The sequence below is a fragment of the Anarhichas minor genome, unplaced genomic scaffold, assembly GCF_050575085.1.
Source record: "Anarhichas minor isolate MPS153535 unplaced genomic scaffold, ASM5057508v1 ptg000041l, whole genome shotgun sequence".
Lineage (NCBI taxonomy): Eukaryota > Metazoa > Chordata > Actinopteri > Perciformes > Anarhichadidae > Anarhichas > Anarhichas minor.
The window spans coordinates 3399771-3422326 of record NW_027466487.1 but is presented as its reverse complement, the minus strand read 5'-3'; the positions used below and the strand labels follow the sequence as shown (position 1 = coordinate 3422326).

The following is a 22556-nucleotide window of genomic DNA, read 5'->3' as shown; positions in this document are numbered from 1 at the left end:
AGAAAATGATAAATCTTACTAACCTCAGTTGAAGCTTCACATGGAAGAGGATGCTGGCCGCTGTCTCTCTGGTTCAGGCTTCAACAGCTCGTAGCAGTTTGTCAAACATCAATTTCCTCAAAATCTCCGTCCAAGGTAACAACTTAATATGTTCTGCCAAAGCAATACATTAATTTAAGTCATAAACAATTAATTATGTGTAGGTTCTAAACTCCTGATGTTCTTAATCTTACAGAATATTGCATTACTCGTTATTACTACACAATAACCTACTAATATCATGAAGTAATAACGGCTGATTATTGCAATAATGTTACTGGTTATACATTATCTTCAGTTTATAATTTAATTTCTTGGAGAAGACTTTCAGTCAATCTGACCAGAAAATGCAACATACGACCCAGTTGAAAAAAAATGTGTCTACATTAAAGAGTCAGCGCAGCTTCTTCATTATGTAATATGAAGCAGATTCCCAAAACAACGATCAATAACATAAAACAACTAAACTAGATGGACACAGATCTCAGTTTATAAAGTCACTCTGTTCCTCTGAACATGCTTCAATATTTCCGTCTGTTCTTGGAAGTTCCCCTGCGGGCCGCAGGCTGATTCGGCGTTGACCCACTTCTTCAGATCAAAGACTCCACATAGTTCTTCTGAAGTCTGCAGCACATAAACCAGAGCCAAGTCTGCCGGAGCTCAGGCAGCTCCAAATCTGCTTAATGGCAGAATGACTCATTTCATTTGCACAGAGTGAACAGAGTGAGATGCGTCCTTGAAGAAGACTCTTCTCGGATGTAGGCCCTACACAACAGATTAGTCTTCATCGAGGAGCGAGAGGAAGGAGAGGAACTCTGAAGATTTACTTTTTGACGTTCGAGTTCTCAAATGAGAGATCCTGAAATGTCTTTTCAGGCCGAACTGGAGACACAATTTAAACTAGAATGATTTGAAATCTTCAATGACAAACTGTAGTTGTACAAAACAAACGCAATGAATCTGAATATTTTCCTAATGATGCAGATGCAAAACAAATCCACAAAACAACAAATGTCTTCCTGATGGCTGTCGGTGGCACTGATCCCGACGCATGAATAATTCAACGACTCTTCACAAAACATGCAGTGAGTCCGCTGCCCGACTCGATCACCTTCACTGTCATGTTCATGAAAAACAGAGAGAAGAGTCCCTTTTCCCCACAAGGCTCGAGATTATGATCTCTTCACACCCATGGGTGCCTCATGCAACAGTGGTCACACCCCATGACCATGTTGTCACTAAACCCAACTTTCTGTTAAAAACTGAATTCTTCTGAGCAGTCTCGCCAGCGGTTCCAAACTATTCCACTGATTGACAGTCGGTGGCCACCAATAGAACGCAGCTCTGTGTCAACAAAGGCAGTGAAGAAGAAGAAGAAGAAGAAGAATACAAGCAAGTGAACACTGGTGAATAACTATTAACCTATTAACTTCATACTGGAGTCCCAAGTGGATGTTTGTGCCAAATGTGAGGAAATTGCCAAAAGTTGTTGAAGAATGGGATGGACCAGAATCTCATCAGTTCATCCTTGAGTCCAGGTGGAGGTTTGTTCCAAATCTGAAGAAATTGCCTTCAGGCGTTGCTGAGATATCGCATTCATGAGAACTCAAAAACGACAGGGCTGTCGCCGACGGGGAGGCAAAAAAAAAAAAAGCTGATTTCCAAATGATTTAAGAGGAAGGAAATGCATTCAAGACATCCGTCAGGCCTCAAGGATACACACAGAAACACTGAACGTCAACTTACCTTTTGTTTGTTTACAAAGAAAGCATTTACTCTCTCTGTGAGCCGTTTCTGACTGAAGAGAAAGTGTGTATACTATGAGTGTGTGGACGGACAAATTCAATTTGCTCATATGGTTCTGTAAACTTTTTCACCTTTATTTTCTACATTTGGATCAGCTCAGTGTGGAAGCCTGGACATGTCAGTTAACTTCAAACCCCCCCCCCCCCCCCCTCACTCCCCAAAAATCGAATCAATCGTTACATTTCCTCTTTCACACGATCAAAAAAACGTTCACATCTTTCCCCCACGCAGTCACTCGCTCAGGCATGAACTCAGTCGACGGGCCTTCTCTCACCATCGTGTCCACAACCAGGAGGAACCGGGGTCCTGTGTGTAAACCCCTCCTCCACTGGAGGAAGCCCAGACGGTTAAAACCTTTATGAAATCACCTCTCCCGCAGTGATACAAAACAAATTAATTGAAAACAACACACTGACATAACCGTCTGGCTGAGATATGACCAGTGGAATACTGCTTGCACAGTGAGATATGGATTAAGATATGTCTTCTGCGGTTTCGCTCTTTTGTAATCCACAGTTAAAATCGTCACTCGCGCTCTCTACAATTATTATTCTGTCCCTGATTAAGTCTCCTAAATCACCTATGCAACGTCTCGGGTATTTTAACAACAGCTTTCCAGGCTTCCTTTCCTACTATAGATATGTCCTCCGGGGAGTGCAGAGGGGAAAAAAAAGCAGCTTTTGCTCTTTTGTACAACAGACGCAGGGATACGCTGATCTGACGTCAGTCTACGCTAGTCTACTGTTTGTCCAACAGCGAGGAATCGAGCTGTTTGTCCTAGTAAACAGGGAGCTGACTGGGGATTAGTGCTGAAGACAGACAGACAGACACACACACACACACACAGGACACATCCATCCACACACTCCACTGGAGGAAAGAAGCCCTTGGAGTGTATTTTTTTTTTTTTTTTTTTTTTCAAAGAGGTCATTGAGAAGATATGACAAAATGGATCAAAGTATCTGGCCAGTGAAGCCTTATTCCTATTTGTATACAGGATGTGTGTGGGAATATTTAGTGCCTTATGAGAGAGTTCCCTATAGTTTAACACTACACTAGGCAGTGAATATCAGTTACATATGCAGATTCCTCTGTGTGTGTGTGTGTGTCTGTGTAAGCTCTATGTTAAACATCTTTAAAGACAACAGAGACGGACAGACAGACTAGGGTTACTGCTTCTGTGGCACTCGCACAGGACTGTAGAAACAGACAAAGCCATGTAAAAACTGGACATAGAAATCTCAAGATATCACAAACATATTCCTATCTCTAGGTCTCTGCGGATGGCAGACGTCGGGTCCTTGTGTTCGGTCCTCTCGTTATTTTATGTGCAGTCCCGTGGAAAGTCCTCAGCCGGGAGGCTCAAGTCTGTAGAGTGAAATGCCCGGGAGTAACACCAGAGGGAGACACACACTGCTGCAAGACTGTAGGAGGGGCTCCAACACACACACTCACACACATACATGACAGTCTCACACGTCCATCCACACACACGCACCCTTCTTCATAGGAGTTCATTTTTTTAAAATCCATTACAAAATTAAATAAAAAAAAATAAAAAAAAAATGACCACGGAATTCAGCTCCCTTCTCAAAGCATACATTCATCTCAGAGCACACACACACACACACACACACACACACACACACACACACACACACACACACACACACACACACACACACACACACACACACACACACACACACACACACACACACACACACACACACACACACACACACACACACACACACAATCAGAGGCAGTCGGTAAACGTTAAGTGATGACTTGAGGGGCGGACTGCTTTGTTCAGGGAAGCGGTGAGTGCAAACCTCGACTCAACTGGCCAGTCTCGTATTCACGCCCAGCGAGCGAGTCACTCTGCGGTAAAATCTCTTTAAAAAAACAACAAACAAACGTAAAACAACAGCCAGCGTCTCCGAGAGGGAGTCTTTCCTCTTTCCTCGGTCTCAGGAGGGTCAAACACACTCCTCCCTCTGATCTCCGGCAGAGGTAGTACAGTCCAATCCGGCCTCCTCTCTTCCCGAATCCCCTCGTGGGAAGTCTTTCCTTTCCTTGTGCCCAATTTCAATAAACACGTCTGTTCATCTGATTGCTTACTCTGGGCCGCCGTGTGTGTGAGTGCGTGTGTTTGTGAGTGTGCAGAGTGTGGTCAGAAGACCTCTGGTAGTGTGACGTTGCGGAGTAGCCACTGTTGGGAGCGTGTGTGTGTGCAGTCTTTGACGCTGGGCACCTGGCTGTCCTCCTCACTGGCCTTGTCCAGACACTGGTTACTGTTGACGTGGATCAGGGTCAGCTTCTGCACAGAGAAACACAGAGTGTGTGTGTGTGAGGGAATGCAAATCAGGCTTCTGACTGCTTCATTGGATTTCACAAGGGTATGTAACTAATTACCTAATCATATTCATATATATTTTATTTTCAATCAGACTTTGACAGATTTTTCAATTCAGTTGTGGCTAAGCTCTCAGTGTGAGGCATGCTGTGGTTGAGTTGGGTAATGTGTCAGCAAGGATATACAGTATACCAACGTAAGACTGAAAACAATATCCAGAAACTGAAATGACAGCTGGTTAAATATGTGTTGTCATACTGTACGTGTATTGGAAATACACTGGGTTTGGAGCAGATTCAGCACCTCATTTGTGTTTCTTTCCCCAGTTTTCCCCTTTACGTTATATTATGGGCTTGTTTACTTTAAACTGCAGCGAGTGTCTTCTTGCGACAGGAAACGCTCAAACCTTTGGATGTTTTCATAACGAATGTTATTGTTTTTTATACGGATCAAAAAATAGAAAGAAAACAAATTGTGAGCTTTCGGAATACATGACCTTCCAGGCTTTTCTGGTGAAAAGAACAACTTGATTTTCAGTTTCAAGACATGCATGAGAACCCTCCGTGTATGTTAATATGTGTATATTTAATGTACCAGTAAATCTGCATTTTTTTATGTCCTCACATACACCCTAACATGTACATTTCTTCCACTCACCACCGAGTCGTACTCCCAGAGCTGGTTGCCTTTGAGGTGATGACACTTGAGCATCATGACGGGTCCGTTTAGCTTGGACACGTCTAGACACAAGTCATCTGTCCTGATCTCCTTATTGGCCGTATAAGAGAAAACCTGCATGTCACACAAACAGATTCCAGATCTCAAAAACACATTTCCATTACTGCTCGGGAATGACTGCACTATCACCCTTTTGTACCCACAATCTCATTCTTTCAGCTGCTTCCGAAAACTCGTTAACCTCAGGTGAGGGTTGGAAGGTATATTGACCGGTAAATCACGAGCTTTGCCTTCCGGTTCAGCTCCCTCTTCACCATGACGTCCTCAAACTCTATTTTACCCTCACTTGTGAACAACACCCCGAGATACTTGAACTCCATCACTTCGGGCAGCAACTCACTCCCAACCCAGAGAGAGCTATCCACTGTTCACGGCAGAGAACCCGGGTCTCACACTTCCAGCGTGCTGACTTTCATCCCCACTGCACACATGTATGTTGTATTATTTTACTAACCTTATTCAATTCTTTCATTCATTTATAAGCAAGCACAGGTCCCGGCCTTTGCCTGCTGCCCAGCTAGTAAAGCACTCGACCCCAATGCCTATCACTGGGCGGTTTACAACAAGAAATACTGACACAAAATAATCTTTGAAAAAATGTTTACTGTTTACACTTTTTACATTATTTTGTGTCAGTATTGTTTCTATATTTGTTTTCTCCTCGGATACCTGGTTGCCTCCCATGCCGTGGCAGTTGAAAATGCCGACTTTCTCATTCTCCTTGCGGGCCATGTTGTCCAGGCACTGGTTGGTCTCCACGTTGCGGATCTGAGCAGAATACACACAGAAAATCATTAAGAGTACATAAACCCTTTAATTTAAACAGATACAGATTAGTTGTGTCTGCTTGGGTTTCAGCCTAAAGGTAGTGAATCACAGACGCATCTGTGTCTGTCTGTCGTACAGCAATAACGGTATCTAAAAACCTGTGGGTCAGCCTGCGTGTGTGTGAGTGTGCGGATGAGTATACCTCTCCCAGGGAGTAATAGTGTCTGGGGATCTGAGAGTCGGGGTAGACGTTCTCCAAGTACCAACTGAAGGGTTTGCATTGAAGCTTTTGTCTCAGAGCCGAGCGAGATGTGATGTCACCGTAGTCCACTTTGGTCACGCCTGGACGCAAACACACGACATCAACATGAAGGTCAGTAACTATGGTACCAAACTACATTCAAACAGTGCAGTATGTGCCGAGTGGCTGCTAAATTCAGTTTTCCATGTAAAGCATGATTCAAAGTGTGTCATTGGTGAAGTAGGATGAGGCCGCACATGATTTGAAGCACCTACGACATAATTGGGTGCAGCACTGAGAAACACTAGGGCTGTATAAAACTAATTGTATTTTAATTGCAGTTTTTGGATGAAGCTTCAAATATCTGATGTCATCATGTTTAGAACTACTTTTGACAATAACAGAGCAGCTCTGCCTTGTGGAGAATCTGCAGCCTGCTAAACAAAAATGGAGTAATTGAGTAAGTTTCAAGCCATTTATTATTATTTTCTATATAAGTGAGTTATGCTCCACTCTTGGCTGTCTCTTCTTTGCCAGCTTGTGTGTGTGTGTGTGTGTGTGTGTGTGTGTGCAAGTCAATAAATTCTTCTTAGCGTGAAATTACTCGCCACCCCCCATCCTGCACTGTTGAGTCACCACTGCAATATCTCACTCTCCCCGGGTTAATGGATAGATCTCACCTGCCACGGAGATTAAACTCCACACATGAGCACATACATGCATACTTGCATGAATGCGAGCGCACACACACACACACACACACACACACAAACACACTCACCAGGAGAGATGATGTAGAAGAAGTTCTTAAATTCATCCATCCAGACTTCGGCCAGGCGTCGGTTGTTTTTGTTGATGATCTGTCCCGTTCCTCCAGGAAACGTGTAGGGTGTTGCCTTTCTGAACACGTGGCCCACGTGGGAGCATGTGACAATCTCTAGCGTCCCACCGCACTGCCAAATCTGTGAAACACACCAGATTTGGCGTCAACACACATATACAGTATACTGTGTACAATAGACGCACTGTAAGGGAGATGGATGATGCAGTTTGGTCCTGTCTGTGTTGTGACAGTCTGTTTGACGCCTGACAAAATATTAGTCTAGTCAACAATTTAAGTCGGAGAAGTCAGACTTACAAGTGTAATGTGCATGTGTGTTGCCTGCCACTGCATGGAAGAACACAGTCACGTCAGTTGGCTACGGGCGTGTTCACTCACCCTGAACGAGATTTCCAGGTTCTCACCGCCCCAGATGTCCATGCCTGCGTCATATGTGCCAATCTCCTGGAAATAATCTCTGTCTATGGAGAACAAGCCACCTGCCATGGTGGGAGTCCTGGAGAGAGACAGGACAGCGGGGTAAATTAAGAGCGCGGTGGGTTAGTGGCACTTAAGTCACTGAAGACCTGCTTTCTAAAGGTCACACGGCATCTACAGATCCCATCAGAGTTTTATGTTTCGCCACTCTCACCCAGTTCTTGGCTGTTTTCCTGCTATTTCATTCTGGTCTTTTTCTGCTCACTTCTCTGTTGTGTGTCAGTGTTTAACGGCCATTTCTCCCCCTCACACAACAGTTTCCTCCATTGTAGATCAAGCTTATTTTCTTTACTGCCTGCTTTTGCTTCACTTACCAACACACAATACACATAAATAAAACACAGGTAAAAGATATCCTGAGAGCACACGGGGTAAAGCGTTGGGCTGAAAGTGGGAAATAATGAGCAACACAAACACTAGCTTGTTGAACAACACAGATGTTTACAATCGCAGAGAATGACTGAAAACTGAAACAAAGTGGTGAATTATGTCAATATTAATAATATATGCGTGTGCTTTTCTTTTAACTGTAAACATTTCAAAGCTCTCTAAACTAGTCAGCGAACAATTAAATCAATATTGTGACATCACAGTTAAACAAACACAGATGTACATTGCAGCGCAAAACAGTTTCTAATTAAAGATCGTCTCTTACAAACAGTCGCATAAAAACAGGTTTATCTAAAAGACTGTGACATTGAAATAAACATAAACAACAACTGTAAATACAGGGCAATATTCTGTACCCACAATCTCAAATATTTGTTTTCCAGGTCATCTTGTGGTAAATTCTCCCATCTTTTAGTCTGAAGGAATCACAGCACCTCGTGGACACGAGGTCATTTACTATGTTCAAAGGATTTTCCACAAGACTTTTTTTCCAATAGCTGTAAAGAGAAACTTTCCAAGTGACCACAGAGATTTTGCGCTGTGCTGTAAGTGTAAATCACAAGTTAGATGATGTTCGATGATATCAACCAGTCGGGCTGTTGCGGTTTCCTCCTGTCTCGTCACTCTATGAGGCTCCTCAGAGTGCGAAACAGCAGCAGGCCTGTAGCTAACCAGGAAAAGCTCTCTACGTACTTATAGCAGCAGCCATTTAATACCAAATTCACATGTGAGAAGTGGAAATCCCATCATTGTTACTCTTTACTGATTGATTCTACTGATTTCCCACTAGCACATCTTGTACTATTGAACTAAGTTGGTGCTTGACTGAAACCTGATACACGAGCTTCATTCTGAAAACTTGTTTATGTGCAGCAGTGTTCAAATCTTCTCAGTAGAAAACAACTAATTCAACATGACAGGATTTATCAAATAATTAGTCGAAAGTACTTTTTACTTTCCTACCCGGACCTTGCAACCCAACTGTGAAAAACAACTCACAACAGGGGAACAAGTGTTGCATAAGAAATATTATATTATGTGTGACCTGGAATAATGGTGTCAAGCATGCTGAGAAACAAGAGCAGGAAGGAGAGATGATAGACAGGCAGAAATACGTTTGGGATTTTAGTTCCAAAGGTCTGAGCCATGAGAAACGATGCAAGGAACAAAACTACTCTGAATCTTACATAAACATCTGGTCTTAAGCTACACTGTTAAGTTCAATCTATTCTTTCAGTATGTATTCCTGAAGGGCAGTTTATAATAATGAACTGTGGTAAATGAAATGGAGAAGTACGATTACTCTGCACACATCAATTGTAAATGCCTATCAGCAACGCTAAAGCTCACAGGCTATAAGTTATTTTAAACAACTGACTGACAGAGTTAGTGTGATTGATCATGTGGTATTTCACTAATGATTCAATTTTGTCCCGTAGGCAAATTCTCTTTACACTTGACCCAACAGAGAGGGGTAAGCGCTAGCTGCACAACTGTTAGGCATTGAATAACGAGCTGAACGACGCTTCAAAAAGGAGAGTCCGACCCGGATCGGCCCGCTGCTTCACCCACCTGACAGGCAGCGTGCGGTCTCCTTTGCGGCGGTCCATCTCTCTCTGGGGTACAGGGTACCAGCGGAAGTTGAGCTTCCAGTTGAAGCCCCCGTACGTCATGTCGGATCCTGCCATGTACTCGAACGTATCGTCGCTGATCACGTCGATGATGGGGCACACCACTGTTCTCCTACAGCAAAACACAGACATTCATCAGCCTTCTTTTCATAACCTTGGGTGGGCATCAATCACGGCTAAGTGCTCATCTGCAAGGTGTGGCACCTCCAGAACCAAATGCATTTACACAATGGACCGTGCTGAGCCTTCCCATCAGCCATAACTCATCACACCCTTTAAAACCCTGTGTGTGTGTGTGTGTGTGTGTGTGTGTGTGTGTGTGTGTGTGTGTAAATACTTGAGTACCTGCTTGCAGGGAGCAGTAAACAAAGAATACTAAATTAAGCATTGAATAAACACAGGCAAGCTCCCTGCAGGCTCCATAATAGTTAATTGATTTTTTTATGCTTGGCATAGCGTATGACATTCGTGTGTGTGTGTGTGTGTGTGTATCTTACTTGTCCTGCTTGATGCGGGCGAGCAGAGGCTCGAGCCACCCTATAGTGCATTCGCAATGAGCATCCAGAAAGGTTATGACCTAGAAACATGGAAAGAAAACATGAGACAAACCCAACGGTGCACACACCATGTGGTGAGCAGGTCACTGGGTGGTGGAGGTCACATAGGTGCATGTGCACACACACACACACACACACACACACACACACACACACACACACACACACACACACACACACACACACACACACACACACACACACACACACACACACACACACACACACACACACACACACACACACACACACACACACACACACACACACACACCTGGCCAGTGGAGATGGACGCTCCCTTGAGGCGAGCACGAATAAGTCCAGACCGCTGTTCCATCCTCACCACTCTGACAGGGACCTCCAGCCTTCTGACGTACTGCTCCAACGGCCGCTTTAGGAAATCTAAACCACACAAATAAACACATAAATGCAAAATAGGAATCCAATAAACACACAAGCACAGACAAAAACACACACGCACACACACACACAAAACAGAGGATGGATTACGAGCCACTCCTCCAAATGATTCCCTTTGTAGCAACAGAGATCAAAGGTAACTGTGCGCTTGTGTTTTTGCTTGTACATATACCATACATATACCCTCTGATTTACACTATCCAACCTGAGGTCCCATAGGGTGAGATGGTGCTGTGTGGTGGCGGATGGGGGGGGATTGAGGGTAATAACAGAGTGTAATCCCTGCGGCTGGCGAATTAAAGACCTAATCTCCCCCAAACAGGGATTAGCAGCATTGCACAGGGTGGAGTGGCACACACAGGCCATATATGCTGACTGGCTGTTGGGCGCCACAGCGCAGACACGCTCACACTCACATACATGCACAAATACAGCTACACACAGAAACTCAACAAAATCATACAGTAACGCTAAAAAATAGGCTAAGCCTCAAACAAGAGGCACAAGCGGTGAAGGAATTATCTGCAGTGTGTGTGTGTGTGTGTGTGTGTACCTCTCTCGCTGGCATCGTCCACCAGGACAATCTCCTCCAGCAGTGTGTGAGGTGATCGGTCGATGACGGAGTGGACGGTTCGCAGCAGTGTGCTCCACGCCTCGTTGTGAAATACAATCACTATGCTGGTACGGGGAAGATTATCGGGATACAACTTGTTCTTACACCTACAAAGAGACAAGGAAACAATCGGAAAGAAAGAAAAAACTTTAATGCTAAAAAAGATGCCTACAATGTGGAACGATAGACACTTAACGCAGCTACATATATGGATACAAAGCAAATTTCAAATCAACAGACGACACACTTTCAAAATGACAGCAAGAAGAGGTGTGAGAATGGCATTGAAAACCAAACACATGCGGTCGCACAAAGACAACCACATGTGCGATGATGAGTGAAGTTGTCGGCTTTGAACAGAGACAGAGTGAGATGAGAGAAACAATCCAGCCTCTGTCTGATAGTGAGAGACTGCTACACAGAGCTGCAGCTGAAGAGAGTCCACACAACAGAGATCTGAGGGAAACAGCTGGGACTTCATCAACAAAACAGCATGAGTCAGTCATGGAATCACTGCATTCATCAGATCGTCATATACGTCTCACCAAAAATCATATTTTTATCAACTTCAAACACTGAAAACTGAGGGTGAATAATGAGCGAGCAGCCGAGCGTGTATTCCCTAATTTAGACGGAGACAGACAGAAATAGCGGGTCAGCATGATGACAGTTGATTGGTGATGCTAATTAGAGTGTGAGTCATTGTCATCGCAGTGTAGAGCACACACTTCAAAACTCTCTTATTGAGAAACACACAGGGACCTAAATGTCTCCCAGAGGAGAGCAGGCATGATGGAGACAAGAGAAGACGGATGTTGGTGTCACACACTTATTTAAATAGTTCTCCACAGGATTCGCTGGTTGCATCGTTTACCCGATTAGATACAAAGTTTGTTCTATTGAAATTACACCCGACCACTTTTCAAAGCATAGTTGTGAGTTTAGGATTGATTTTGTTTCCCCCTGGCAGCCATTGATGAAGGTTTATTCTATTTGAAAATCATCTTGTGGAGATTTTAAACTTGCTTGACTTAGTAATAAGTCAAACGTAATGAACCTTTAAAGCAGTTGCCTTCATTTATTATTTTCCAAAACGTTCTTATCACCGTTTTGTGGGAAAGCCGCACACATTCCCATCCGACTATAAAAAGGATTCTTTAAAGTGAATTTCCAGAAAATCGACGGCTGTATTATATGATATGTATCACTCTTATGATACATTATTGTGCACAATAACAGAAGATTGCATCCATACTGCAGCTTATAAACACTTTTATTACTTTGGCCGACAAAAAACTGTTTTAGGGTTGCAAGAAAGACAATCTTTCAATTTGCGGGCTCCTACAAGAGTGATTGATGACATTTTAGGCAGTTTAATTTCAGTGTTATGCAGACTCCATTAGATGCTGCACACAACACCACACAGTCACACAATACACTGCATTACAGTACAGCGCCGCTTTGCCAAAGCTCTACAGAACGTTGTTACATCCTGTTAACCCTTTTAAGGCAAACAAATCTTTCATAATCATCTCACCAGCAGCTTCGAAAGCATGCTCTTATTATTGGAAATATCTCACATATTACTGACAGATTGATTTGCACAACAGATGGCAGAAAATATAGACTGATACACTTCCAAATGAATGATAAATGTTACTCTCCAACAAAAAAACATTAAGCACGCAGTGCTCCAGTTTTGCTGGAGAACAAGTTAGAGTCCCGGGAGAACGAGACACACGTCTGTAGGTCAACAAACACCGCAGCCTGCAATTACACCTGCCAGCAAGCTCTCCGACCTTAAACCGTCTCACAGTCAAAGCGTTTAAAGACGCTCAGTGAGCTGCTCAAACGCTCATCTATTCACGACAAAACTGAAGGCAGCTCGCGACTTCCTTCCGCTGACAGATTAAACAGCCAAATGGAATATGATCCTCCCTCCCTCTGATCATCCAGAGCGCTGGAATGCTTCCTCTCTCTCTCTCTCTGCTGCTGATTCTGACAGAAGGAATGTAACAGCGACGGAGGAGAGGAGGTCAAGAATAATCTCCATCCTGCAGCTGCCTCTGGAGCATGTTCAATAACTCACACACAGTGATTCTCAGTCCGTGGTGTGCATTGTGTTAGTACTCTCTGCAAGGAAGGGAGGTTGATGATCGCACGAGATGATTCACTGTAAAAACAGAGACACCCTTAGAGTCCTTTAGCTTTTATACACGGCAGTTCATCTTCTCTCTTCTCTGTTCTCACAAACACAAACAGAACAACCAAGACTTTACACTGTTCAGACACAATCTTCACTGTGCAGCTCATGGAAAACAAAACCTCTGGGTCCACCAAAACAACACGCGTTGACACATGATGGCATGAACGCATCACGTCACATGATGTGGATTTTAACTACAGAGGAGTGGTTGTGAGTCCCGTGTATCCAAACAGTTGCTGGAGCAACTTTTGGCAACAGCAGAGCGGGGTAATGAGTTGCAGGCCGTGTCTCCAACCAGTGGATTACGGGGATGGGCGGGCTGACTGGTTCCGATTTAACTGCATCACTCTTGCAACATTAAACTAAGGCGCGCGCACACACACACACACACACACTCATAAATAAATCTATATACTATGCATTCTCATAAAAATGCTGCAGTCAGGATCTAAAACAGGAGACCATTTAAAATTGTCTGAAAGGTGTTGTCATGGAAAGTGTTTTCATAGACTGTAGATCCACCCAAGCACATGTACACACACACACCATTTTTTTTTTTAGAGTCAATGACTGCACTGCCGACAATGATGAAAATAAACCATCAGCGAGTTTTCACTTCAAAGTTTCAGCTAATGGTGAGCTGCTTGGCGATGATGAAGTCATTCACACAGTTTCCCTATACCTGCCGAGTCACACACACACAAATAAACACAAACAAACGCGGCACCTACACACACCGACACATTGCCTTGCTCGATATTGACTCGGTCTTATCTCCTAATTGGAAAAGCAGATAGACGGAGAGAAGGCTGAGGGAAAACACACCTCGTAATCAACTCTCGCTCAAAGACTAAAACCCATTTCACGGATCAATGTCCTTCTTCTTTCCCGCCCGTCTAGTGTGCATGTGCCCCTGCCTGTCAGTCTTGTGTCTGTCAGTCAGTCTTTCTGTCGATCGCTTAGAAAACCCTCATTACCGATCTATGCATGTTCCACTGCTGAAGCGCATTAAAAAGGGGGCAGAGGGGGATTGGAGGCCGAGCTGGTTCCCACCTGCTTGAACTAACCTTGACATATCTTCCAAGCTGCTTGTTGGATGCACACCTGTCTGCTGTTCTCTCTCTGCCTGTCTGATGACTGAACAACCTGCATCCACAGGCACTGACAGACACTTAAGTGAGACTAAACTCCTCATCGCACATCGCTAGTATTACTGAAGCAAAATAAAAAAGGGGCAGCATGATATTGTATCAGCACCTCCTTAATGTAATGTGTTTACTTTTGAAACAGTGAGGGATCAGTCTTTAAAAAAAAAAAAAAGTCTTTATGCATCCATACATCTGTCTCGCTCTGTGTCGTTAATCATAACCATAACTACCCTTTGCAGTGGCTCACTGTGTGACTGACTTCAGGTTTCAGGCCAGACTTCTGGCGTGCGGTTCATCACTGATCACCAGTGTGACTGTCTCAACAGACGATGCCAGTGAGAGCCATTCTGAAGGGAACTTCATGAATGGAGTAAGTGACAAAACAGGACAGATGACTAGCTGCAGGCCGGCTGCTCACCCTTCCAGGCGGACGTCAGGCAGTGTCCGGTTGAGAGCGATCATCTCCGAGGCCATGAGGTTGAACTGGTTGATCTTAAACATCTCCTTCATCTTCTCCTGGTTGTCCTTCGGGATCACCACAGGCTTTCCGCCTTCACCGGGCCCGTCCCGCGGCCTGGTCAGGGTATCTGCGGCAGATACACACACACATAAAACACACACACACACAGACACACACAGACAGACTGTGCTGGAGGATGTCAGAGTGTCTCTCTATGATGACATATGTGTGGCAATATACACTCACCGTGTCTCCCTGGCAGTCCTCGCTCTTTTTTGTCGTCGCACTTGTTGCACTCGCTGAAGTAGAGCAGAATGAACATATCCAGCATCACCCACACCAGAGAAGTGGCCAAAACCACCTTACAGTAAGCGAACCTCCGCATCCTAATGAAGTAACGAGAGACAGAAGGGGGCAAGAGAGGAATGTTAAGGCTCTGGCTGAGGTGAGGAGAGATGGCGAGCCCCGAGCAGCACACACAATCACAGGCTTTTTCCAAAGTTCTGCAGAAGAGACGCTTTATTTCTCCTCACTCCCTTAAACCTCCACCCCTCCCACATTTCTACCCTGAAGTATCTTCCCAATGCCTCCATTTGTCTTCCCTCCCGCCTGTCTGTCCGTCCGTTTGAATCTCAGCTCTTATCTGTCGGCTGTTTATCAGCGCCGGTCCAAATGGTCACCTTCACACTCAAGAGAGAGCCTCAGAATGAGCACTGTGCAGTGCTGGATTTCTGTCTTACATCATTCAGAATAGGATATCTATGAAGGCGTATGTCAAAGTTGATAGGTTAGTTTTGTGTCTGGCACCATTATAAGCACGGTGAACATTGACGGATGTTTCATGGTATTTAAGTAAAGCTTTAGCTGCTATCAAGTATCGAGCAAATGTATACGGCGTTCTCAAGTGTGTGTGTGAGAGAGAGAGAGAGAGAGAGAGAGAGAGAGAGAGAGAGAGAGAGGCTGTGATAGTAATTGCTTTTCTTTGGCAGGCAGTGAGAGACAGACACAGCCACATTAAAATTCCTCTGCTCCCCTTTCCTTCTCTCCTCCAGCACCATCTCTCCTCTCTTTGGCTGATTCTCTGCTCCACTGATCCCTCAGGTTGCAGCAGCACAAGCAGAAGGGAGAAAATTAATTTGGTTACGGTGATTTCTTTCTTGCACATGCAAGGAAAAAAAAGTGTTTGTGCATAGTTAGCTTAGCTTAGTTTAGCTTTGCGTAGCAGCCAAGGAGGATGGAGAACTGCAGAGAAGCATTTCTAAATTCCTCCTGATAGGATTCCAGCAGCACAAAGTGCCGTCCACAGCAGAAAACAAGAGTGGGAATGTGTTCTCTCAAAGTTTCTCTTTTTTTTTTGCCTGTTGAGCCAAAGAGTTTCAGTGTCCACAGTTTGACCAGTTCTAGCAGGTTAAAGCTACGTACTGTCTGTCTGTACAGCCAGGAAAGCTGTCTCTGGGCACAAATATCACACAATAAAGGAAAACATAATGCTGACCACTATCATCATGATAATTATTTAAAAAAACTAGTTGCAATCGTGAGGCTGCAACAAATTGCACTATTATGTGACATGGTCATGACAACTGCTGCAGTGTGATAAAGAGCTCATTACTCTCAGATGCTCTCTGACGAGCGAGACATGTCGCAGCTCCTATCAGGCTTGTCGTGTAATTCACAGGAGTTTTGTAACCTTGCAAGATTGTATCTCTCATGTTGACAAAGAGAAAATGGTGCATAGAAACCACCAGCAGATGAATGCAACGCTCTGATCCTTCGTTCCTAGAGAAGAAAATAATTCGATAAAATCAAGTGAACTACAGCAACAATGGTTTCGACAAGGTTGATGCAAGTGCATCATGTCACGGCTGTTTAAACTTGGCTCTCAGGCAGCTGCAGATTGAATCAAATTTAAAATGTGGCTCTTGGTTTGCAAGTCTCTTTTCTACATGAAGAACCATTCATGATCATTTGACTTTGGCCTTTTTAACTTTACAAGTAAATCAGCTTTCCTGATGCCTCATCTCTGCAGCTCCAGACACACTGAAACATGAGATGGTGGAAATAAAAATAAACACTACACCCGTTTAATGATACATAATACACAAAGCTTAATATGTACAGCTTTACAAGTATACGATATGAAACATCTGCCATTATTTGAATAAATCATTAGGCATTTTTCAAGCAAAAACAATAAACTGCTTTTCTTTATGTTGTGTGATAATAAACTCATCTTTGTCAAACACAACATGACATTTCAGGATGTCACCTCGGGCTCTCGGAAATTGTGACGAGCAATTTTAACAATTTTATGAACTTAACAATTGATGGAGAAAATAATCAACAGACAGTCTGATTTAATATTGGTTATTTTCCCTCGTGTTATTTTAATCAAATAGTTTGCAAAGTTTGGTTTGCTGAAATGTAGTTGAGTTATAATAATTTATTAAAAAAAGAATAAAGTCAAATGTTATCAAATCTCCAACCATGATTTTTTTTTCATTAAGTACTGATTTAATGTTTTAAAATTAATGGATGAAAAAATCTAAAGATTGATAAACACGATAAAGTATATTTGCAGTCCTGAGCACATTTATTTGTAGTTTCACAAGAACTTCATATACAGTAATAATAATTTGATAATTTTCACACAAGGCCTCCTGTGTGTGTGTGTGTGTGTGTGTGCGCGTGTGTGAAAGTATGGCATGTTCACACCATTGCCTGCACTTATGGTTCACAAACAGGTTCCTACTGCAGCTAAGAGAGAGCACATTGATTCTATACAGTCTGTTACTGTATCAGCTTTCACCCTTGTTGTTTTATACGTCTACTTTCTTTGATATATAAACTCTGTACTTTTCTGTAAGCCTCAGTTAAGGAGCCAGGTTTTCCACCACATCCCTGATACTCTTACAACTCTAAGACAGTTTGGTGTTAGACTAGAGTTAGACTAGAGTTAGGACCAACACAAAACAAAATAAACGTGGTAGTTATAAAACACAATCTGGTATTTTCCTGTAACAGCACGTTCATTCCCAGATCCTCCCGGATATCCTCAAAGAATTCATCAAATTGCTCATCTCACTGTTCGGATCACTCCTCTCAGAATTCTTGAGATTCCAGTATCAGTGGGAAGCCTGACATTCTACCCTTGTCTACAATCTCTCTCCTCTCCGTCTCTCTGACCACTGCTGGACTGTACCCGCCTTGCATCACCTCCAAGCAGCAACATGACACAACCTGAAATCACAGCAGGAACGTGGATCCTTTTCACCTTTCCTTGCGCACAAGCAGAGCTAGGCACATGTGCCAAACACATAATAGCGCACTTGGGAGGAGACACCGACATGGAGGCACTCCGTCACGGAAAGGCACACGCATATATTCTCGCTCACAAAGTCGTGTCAAAACGCCGTCAGAGACGTCGACTGGTTTCCCTGAATGCCATTTGATCACAAGCAGATATGAAAGAAGTAGACAGCGGCGCTTCGAGCGGCAGCAGAGAAGATTTATATGCGCGTACGTTGACTTAACACACTTTCCCATCGCCGTCTCTCAGCCGTCTCGCTCCACTCACTGTACTTCTAATCAGGCATGGCAGAGGACACCTCAGGTCTGCTCTGTGCTCACTGCAGCCCCCGGGGCCCTGCTTCCTCTGTGTGTGTGTTGCTGCACGTGTGTGAATGTGAGTCAGTTTAGTTTATGTTGGGCGCTCGTCTCTTTGAAGTCTCTTTTAAACAGCCTGGCTCCCTGTGACATTAAACAGACACACACATCTCCATCCCTCCGTCTCTCCCTAATCCCTTAACAGATCACATTCCCTCCATCTTTCTTTTATACCTCCATCCTGGGCATTTCACTCTCAGCAACCACCCCCCCCCCCCCCCCCCCACACTCCCACATTCGTTTCTTAGTGATGTCGTCTCTTTTCAAGAGCGGTTGCCATCACTACTTCCCTGCAAGAACACAATTTCCCCCTTCACATCCTTCCCTGTGTCTCTCTTCGTTTCCCCTCCTCCTCTTCTCCACGGGCTTAATCCCTCTTTAGAGATTGCACAACCAAGAGTTTCTCACAACTACTTGTAAAAACTCTGACGCGAGAGAATCACTCGCTTCACAATTTATGAGTGGGAGTTGGGAGCCTCCCTTCTGGGGATTTCATGTTTAAAAAGTAAATTACGAGGGAGGGAGGAAGATAGTAAATATGAGGGAGTGCCAATGAGAGAGAGAAGGATTTATGTGTTTACTAATCTGCACAAAGTTTGTGCTGCTAATTCGTATAATAAACTACAAACAGTGTATTTGCTTGCTCTCTGTACCGCCTAGTTTATACTCCATGAAACCAGATGTCTTTTAATCCGACTACTTCATCCGTCATAAACAAGTGTGTAAAAATGCATGTTGCTGTTTGAAGCATCTTCAATGAGAAAACAGAGACGGTGCTATTCAAGTGCACAAAGGGGGGGCGGGCGGGGGGGGTCAGTTCATTTGCAGGTCATAACCGTGACTGCAGAACACAACTGGTCCCAGAGAGGAAGGAAGGACTGGGACAGAGAGAGAGAGCTGCCATCGCTTTATAGGGAGAAAGAGAGTCGACACTGTACACGAGCCTGTGGTTGTATTCACAGGATGTGTTGTGTGATTTACTACATATACGATTATATTCTCATTTATATATGCAGACATACAGACAGGGTTTGTGTCGCAGTGTTTCATGGCAAAGGAGGACCACCTCCTCATAAAAGTTAATACGCTTTTAAAGAAATAAAACATGAAGCTTTAGTGAAAAGAGCAGAGTAGGTATTTCACACAACTGCAAACCTACTGGAGTAGAAAAGAAATAGAAACGGAGGGCAGAGCGATGCAGAGCAGTGCAGCTCCATTCAGTTTGCTGCTCCGACAGTCTTTGCTCTGGAGTTGGAAGTTACGGAGGTCGGCTGCAGTGCTTTGGAACCAGATGCTGTACTGTACAGTAGGATTCATACTTTTCAGCAGTCATGCAAGCAAGACGTCCCTCAGCGAGCTAGGCTCTTTTAAACTGAGGCAAACTTTTTACTTCTTTGACTGTGAGGAAATCTGATGTTTTCACATCACAGACGAACAAAGGCATTGAAACCGGTTGAACACGAGACTGCTGTAGGAGTTCAGTGTGGGGTGGTGCACTGGACTGGACTGTAACTGGTTGGAGTTTGTCTCATAAAACATATTTCTCATAATTGTAGTAGAGTCTGGAGACGGATCTTTAAGGGATTCTTATTAAAAGTGCGAGAGAGAGAGAGAGAACATTTTTAAAAACTAAATAAGTGTAAATAAGGCAAAGAGTGAAGCGTAAAAAGTCCCAGCTGAAATAGATTACCAATGCAAAGCTTGGCACGGGCTCAAAGTGGAATTAAACTATTCAATCTCTAATCACTCGGGTATTCTCGGCCAAAATCAATATACGTTATTGTCACAGGGGTTGTTCCCTCGAGGGCTGGAGAGAGCGCAGCTGCCTGGCTTTACAGTACCAGAAAACCACAGACACACAGGCACACAGCACGTGGATACAAGTAAATAAATGACAACAGACATGAGGACTCACTAACCACAGCATCATGCATCTCGCTCTGCGCGACGCCTGTGAGCTTTTAAACATCTCGTATCACAGAGTGGAGGCTTTAATGACACTGATTGACAAAGTTGACTAAAAAGAGCATAATATAGCTATTTACAATATTATCACACCATCACAGACTGTGTGTGGATTGGTGTTAACACACACACACACACACACACACACACACATGCTCTCAGTGCTGCTACTACTACCGCTCTGGCATCACAGCAGGGTTTCTCTGACTACCAACCACTTCAACAGTCTACGTAGAGTTTCTAAACATAGAAATGTAAAAGATATTTTGTTTTTACTTTCTAAACAGGAATTTGTTCCGATGCAACAGCTACATGAGCAAATAAGAGCAATGTCCCTAAATCCCATTCTAGTATCTCACAAACAATGTTATTTAATGGAAACATTTAATAACCAGATATAAACGTATGTGGTTTGGACCGCTTCGTGCATTATAAATAGTTTTGTTCAGCAGCCCAGTTTTGTTATTCTGTTGTTAATTTGCCTCATCAAAATACAATATATCATAATACAGAAATGTGTTTATATGCAATATTGGAGTGTATACAAATCAGTCGGAATACAAGCATGCAAATGTGAACAATACCAGGGCTGTCACAATTATGAAATTTGAGTTGACGATTAAATTGTCTTTTTATGTTAATTTCATGCCGAGCAGCAGTGCTGTTGTGTTAAAAACTTTGCATAGTTTGCTGACACAATGTTTCACCTCTCGCTCCGCAGCACATAGCTTTATTTTGAAAAGCTATTTCTTAAATGACCCACGCTACTCTAACAACACCATGCTTCCATCCAAACATTTGAAGGTGAATTATCTAATAGGAGAAACTTGATTGAAGCAACAACTCCAGCATAACTTTCCCCAGACTGCACCGTAGGGGAGACTCTCCGCTAAAGGCCGAATCAAGAGAGCCGTCACCATCTTGCTGCGGAAAGTAACAAATACGACCTCATGCTCAGGAAGAAAGATTGATGGAAATGCCCCAAATTCAATTTCCATTTGTTGCCACATTGGCTTTAAATTCACTTGATGTGGACTCCAACAATTATGAATAATCGCGGTCAGGTGATTATGTAATAATTGCGACGGGCCTGAACAACAAGGAATCTGTAGACATGTTTTGAATTGACCCCTTACCGTTGTACTTTTATGTGATCTACTTTGACCCAATGTACAACACAAAACCTTTCTTTCTCTTGAACGTGTCGCCTCCTCTACAAAGACCATACCACAGTATTAGTTGTTTATTCAAACCTATGCATCCACAAAACATTACCGACTGGAAGAGGTAAGGGAAGCTAAAAGAACATGCCTGATTAGCACAGTCCAGCAGCCACGACTGACAGTTGATCACCACTATGGATTTGGTTTGTATATCACATCTTAGTATTAACAGCAGCTATACCAAGTATATCGCCCATGCAATGAACCTTTGGGAATCAACGAATATCTACATCCTCATAAAAGCACTCATGTCGCCACTGACCATTTAGTTTTGACAGTTTTAAAGTGAGCTGTTAAATAATTTGAAGATTCTGCTTAAAGAAGTAATGCCCAGCATAATAACACAATAACCATAGCATACAGGATTCAGATATTAATAACGCATAAACAATTGACTTTAGAAAAATCAACAACATGAAAAGCTTCAACTCAAAAAGAAGGTTGAGACGGAGGAGGGAGCTGGAGCAGCAGGTCACTTTATATTTGACTCTTGAATGACATTTCTGCTGTTTAATATTAAGTGTATTTTGAGTTTATCGTCTGCTCTGTATGTATTTATTTAGGCATTGTGAAGTTTGGCTGAAGCTAATATTCATAAACTCATACCTGTCCAAGTGACTGAAGGAGTCTCTGGTCAGATGTGCAGGTTGCTCCACCAGCACAGGGGGGGGGGGGGGGCGGAGCGTGAGAGATCCCACTTCCTCCTTCGCCCGTCACTCAAACATGCTCCTTGAACAAGAGAGAAGCAGACACGGAATAAAAACATTGTTTCGCTATGTGAAAGAGCAGTATATGCAACATCTTCTATGATCTTCAAACCAAGAATCTAAGTCAGGTAACAATCTAAAGAACCGTTTGTCTTCCTTTTCATTTATCTCTTTAAGATTCCACGTATAGCACATTGATCGGCGACTGTGGTGACAAGAGAGCGAGTGTGTTCCTGTCACACCTCGAGGCAACAGAACCACCAAGCAACCACAGGAAGACCCGTGAGAGGCTGTCACAAGG

General features: G+C 43.5%; 1 protein-coding gene across 5 annotated transcripts in view; it reads right to left on the bottom strand.

Moving 5' to 3' along the window:
• Positions 1-1898: 1898 nt before the first annotated feature.
• galnt1 (UDP-N-acetyl-alpha-D-galactosamine:polypeptide N-acetylgalactosaminyltransferase 1) overlaps positions 1899-22556 on the bottom strand; it is a 35297-nt gene continuing 14639 nt past the window's right edge. For 2 of the 5 annotated variants that reach the window (XM_076108836.1, XM_076108837.1), the window contains exons 2-14: positions 22155-22277; positions 14941-15080; positions 14653-14878; positions 10821-10987; positions 10122-10249; positions 9788-9867; positions 9232-9402; positions 7171-7288; positions 6733-6913; positions 5913-6052; positions 5612-5710; positions 4862-4996; positions 1899-4168 (exon numbers count right to left, since the gene is read on the bottom strand). In XM_076108836.1, the coding sequence (XP_075964951.1) occupies positions 4022-4168; positions 4862-4996; positions 5612-5710; positions 5913-6052; positions 6733-6913; positions 7171-7288; positions 9232-9402; positions 9788-9867; positions 10122-10249; positions 10821-10987; positions 14653-14878; positions 14941-15079 (1731 nt within the window). In that variant the 5' untranslated portion in view covers position 15080; positions 22155-22277 and the 3' untranslated portion in view covers positions 1899-4021. Of the gene's footprint in view, positions 4169-4861; positions 4997-5611; positions 5711-5912; positions 6053-6732; positions 6914-7170; positions 7289-9231; positions 9403-9787; positions 9868-10121; positions 10250-10820; positions 10988-14153; positions 14630-14652; positions 14879-14940; positions 15081-22154; positions 22278-22556 lie in introns of those variants that run through there. The other 3 variants (XM_076108839.1, XM_076108838.1, XM_076108840.1) reach the window with 3 other exon arrangements.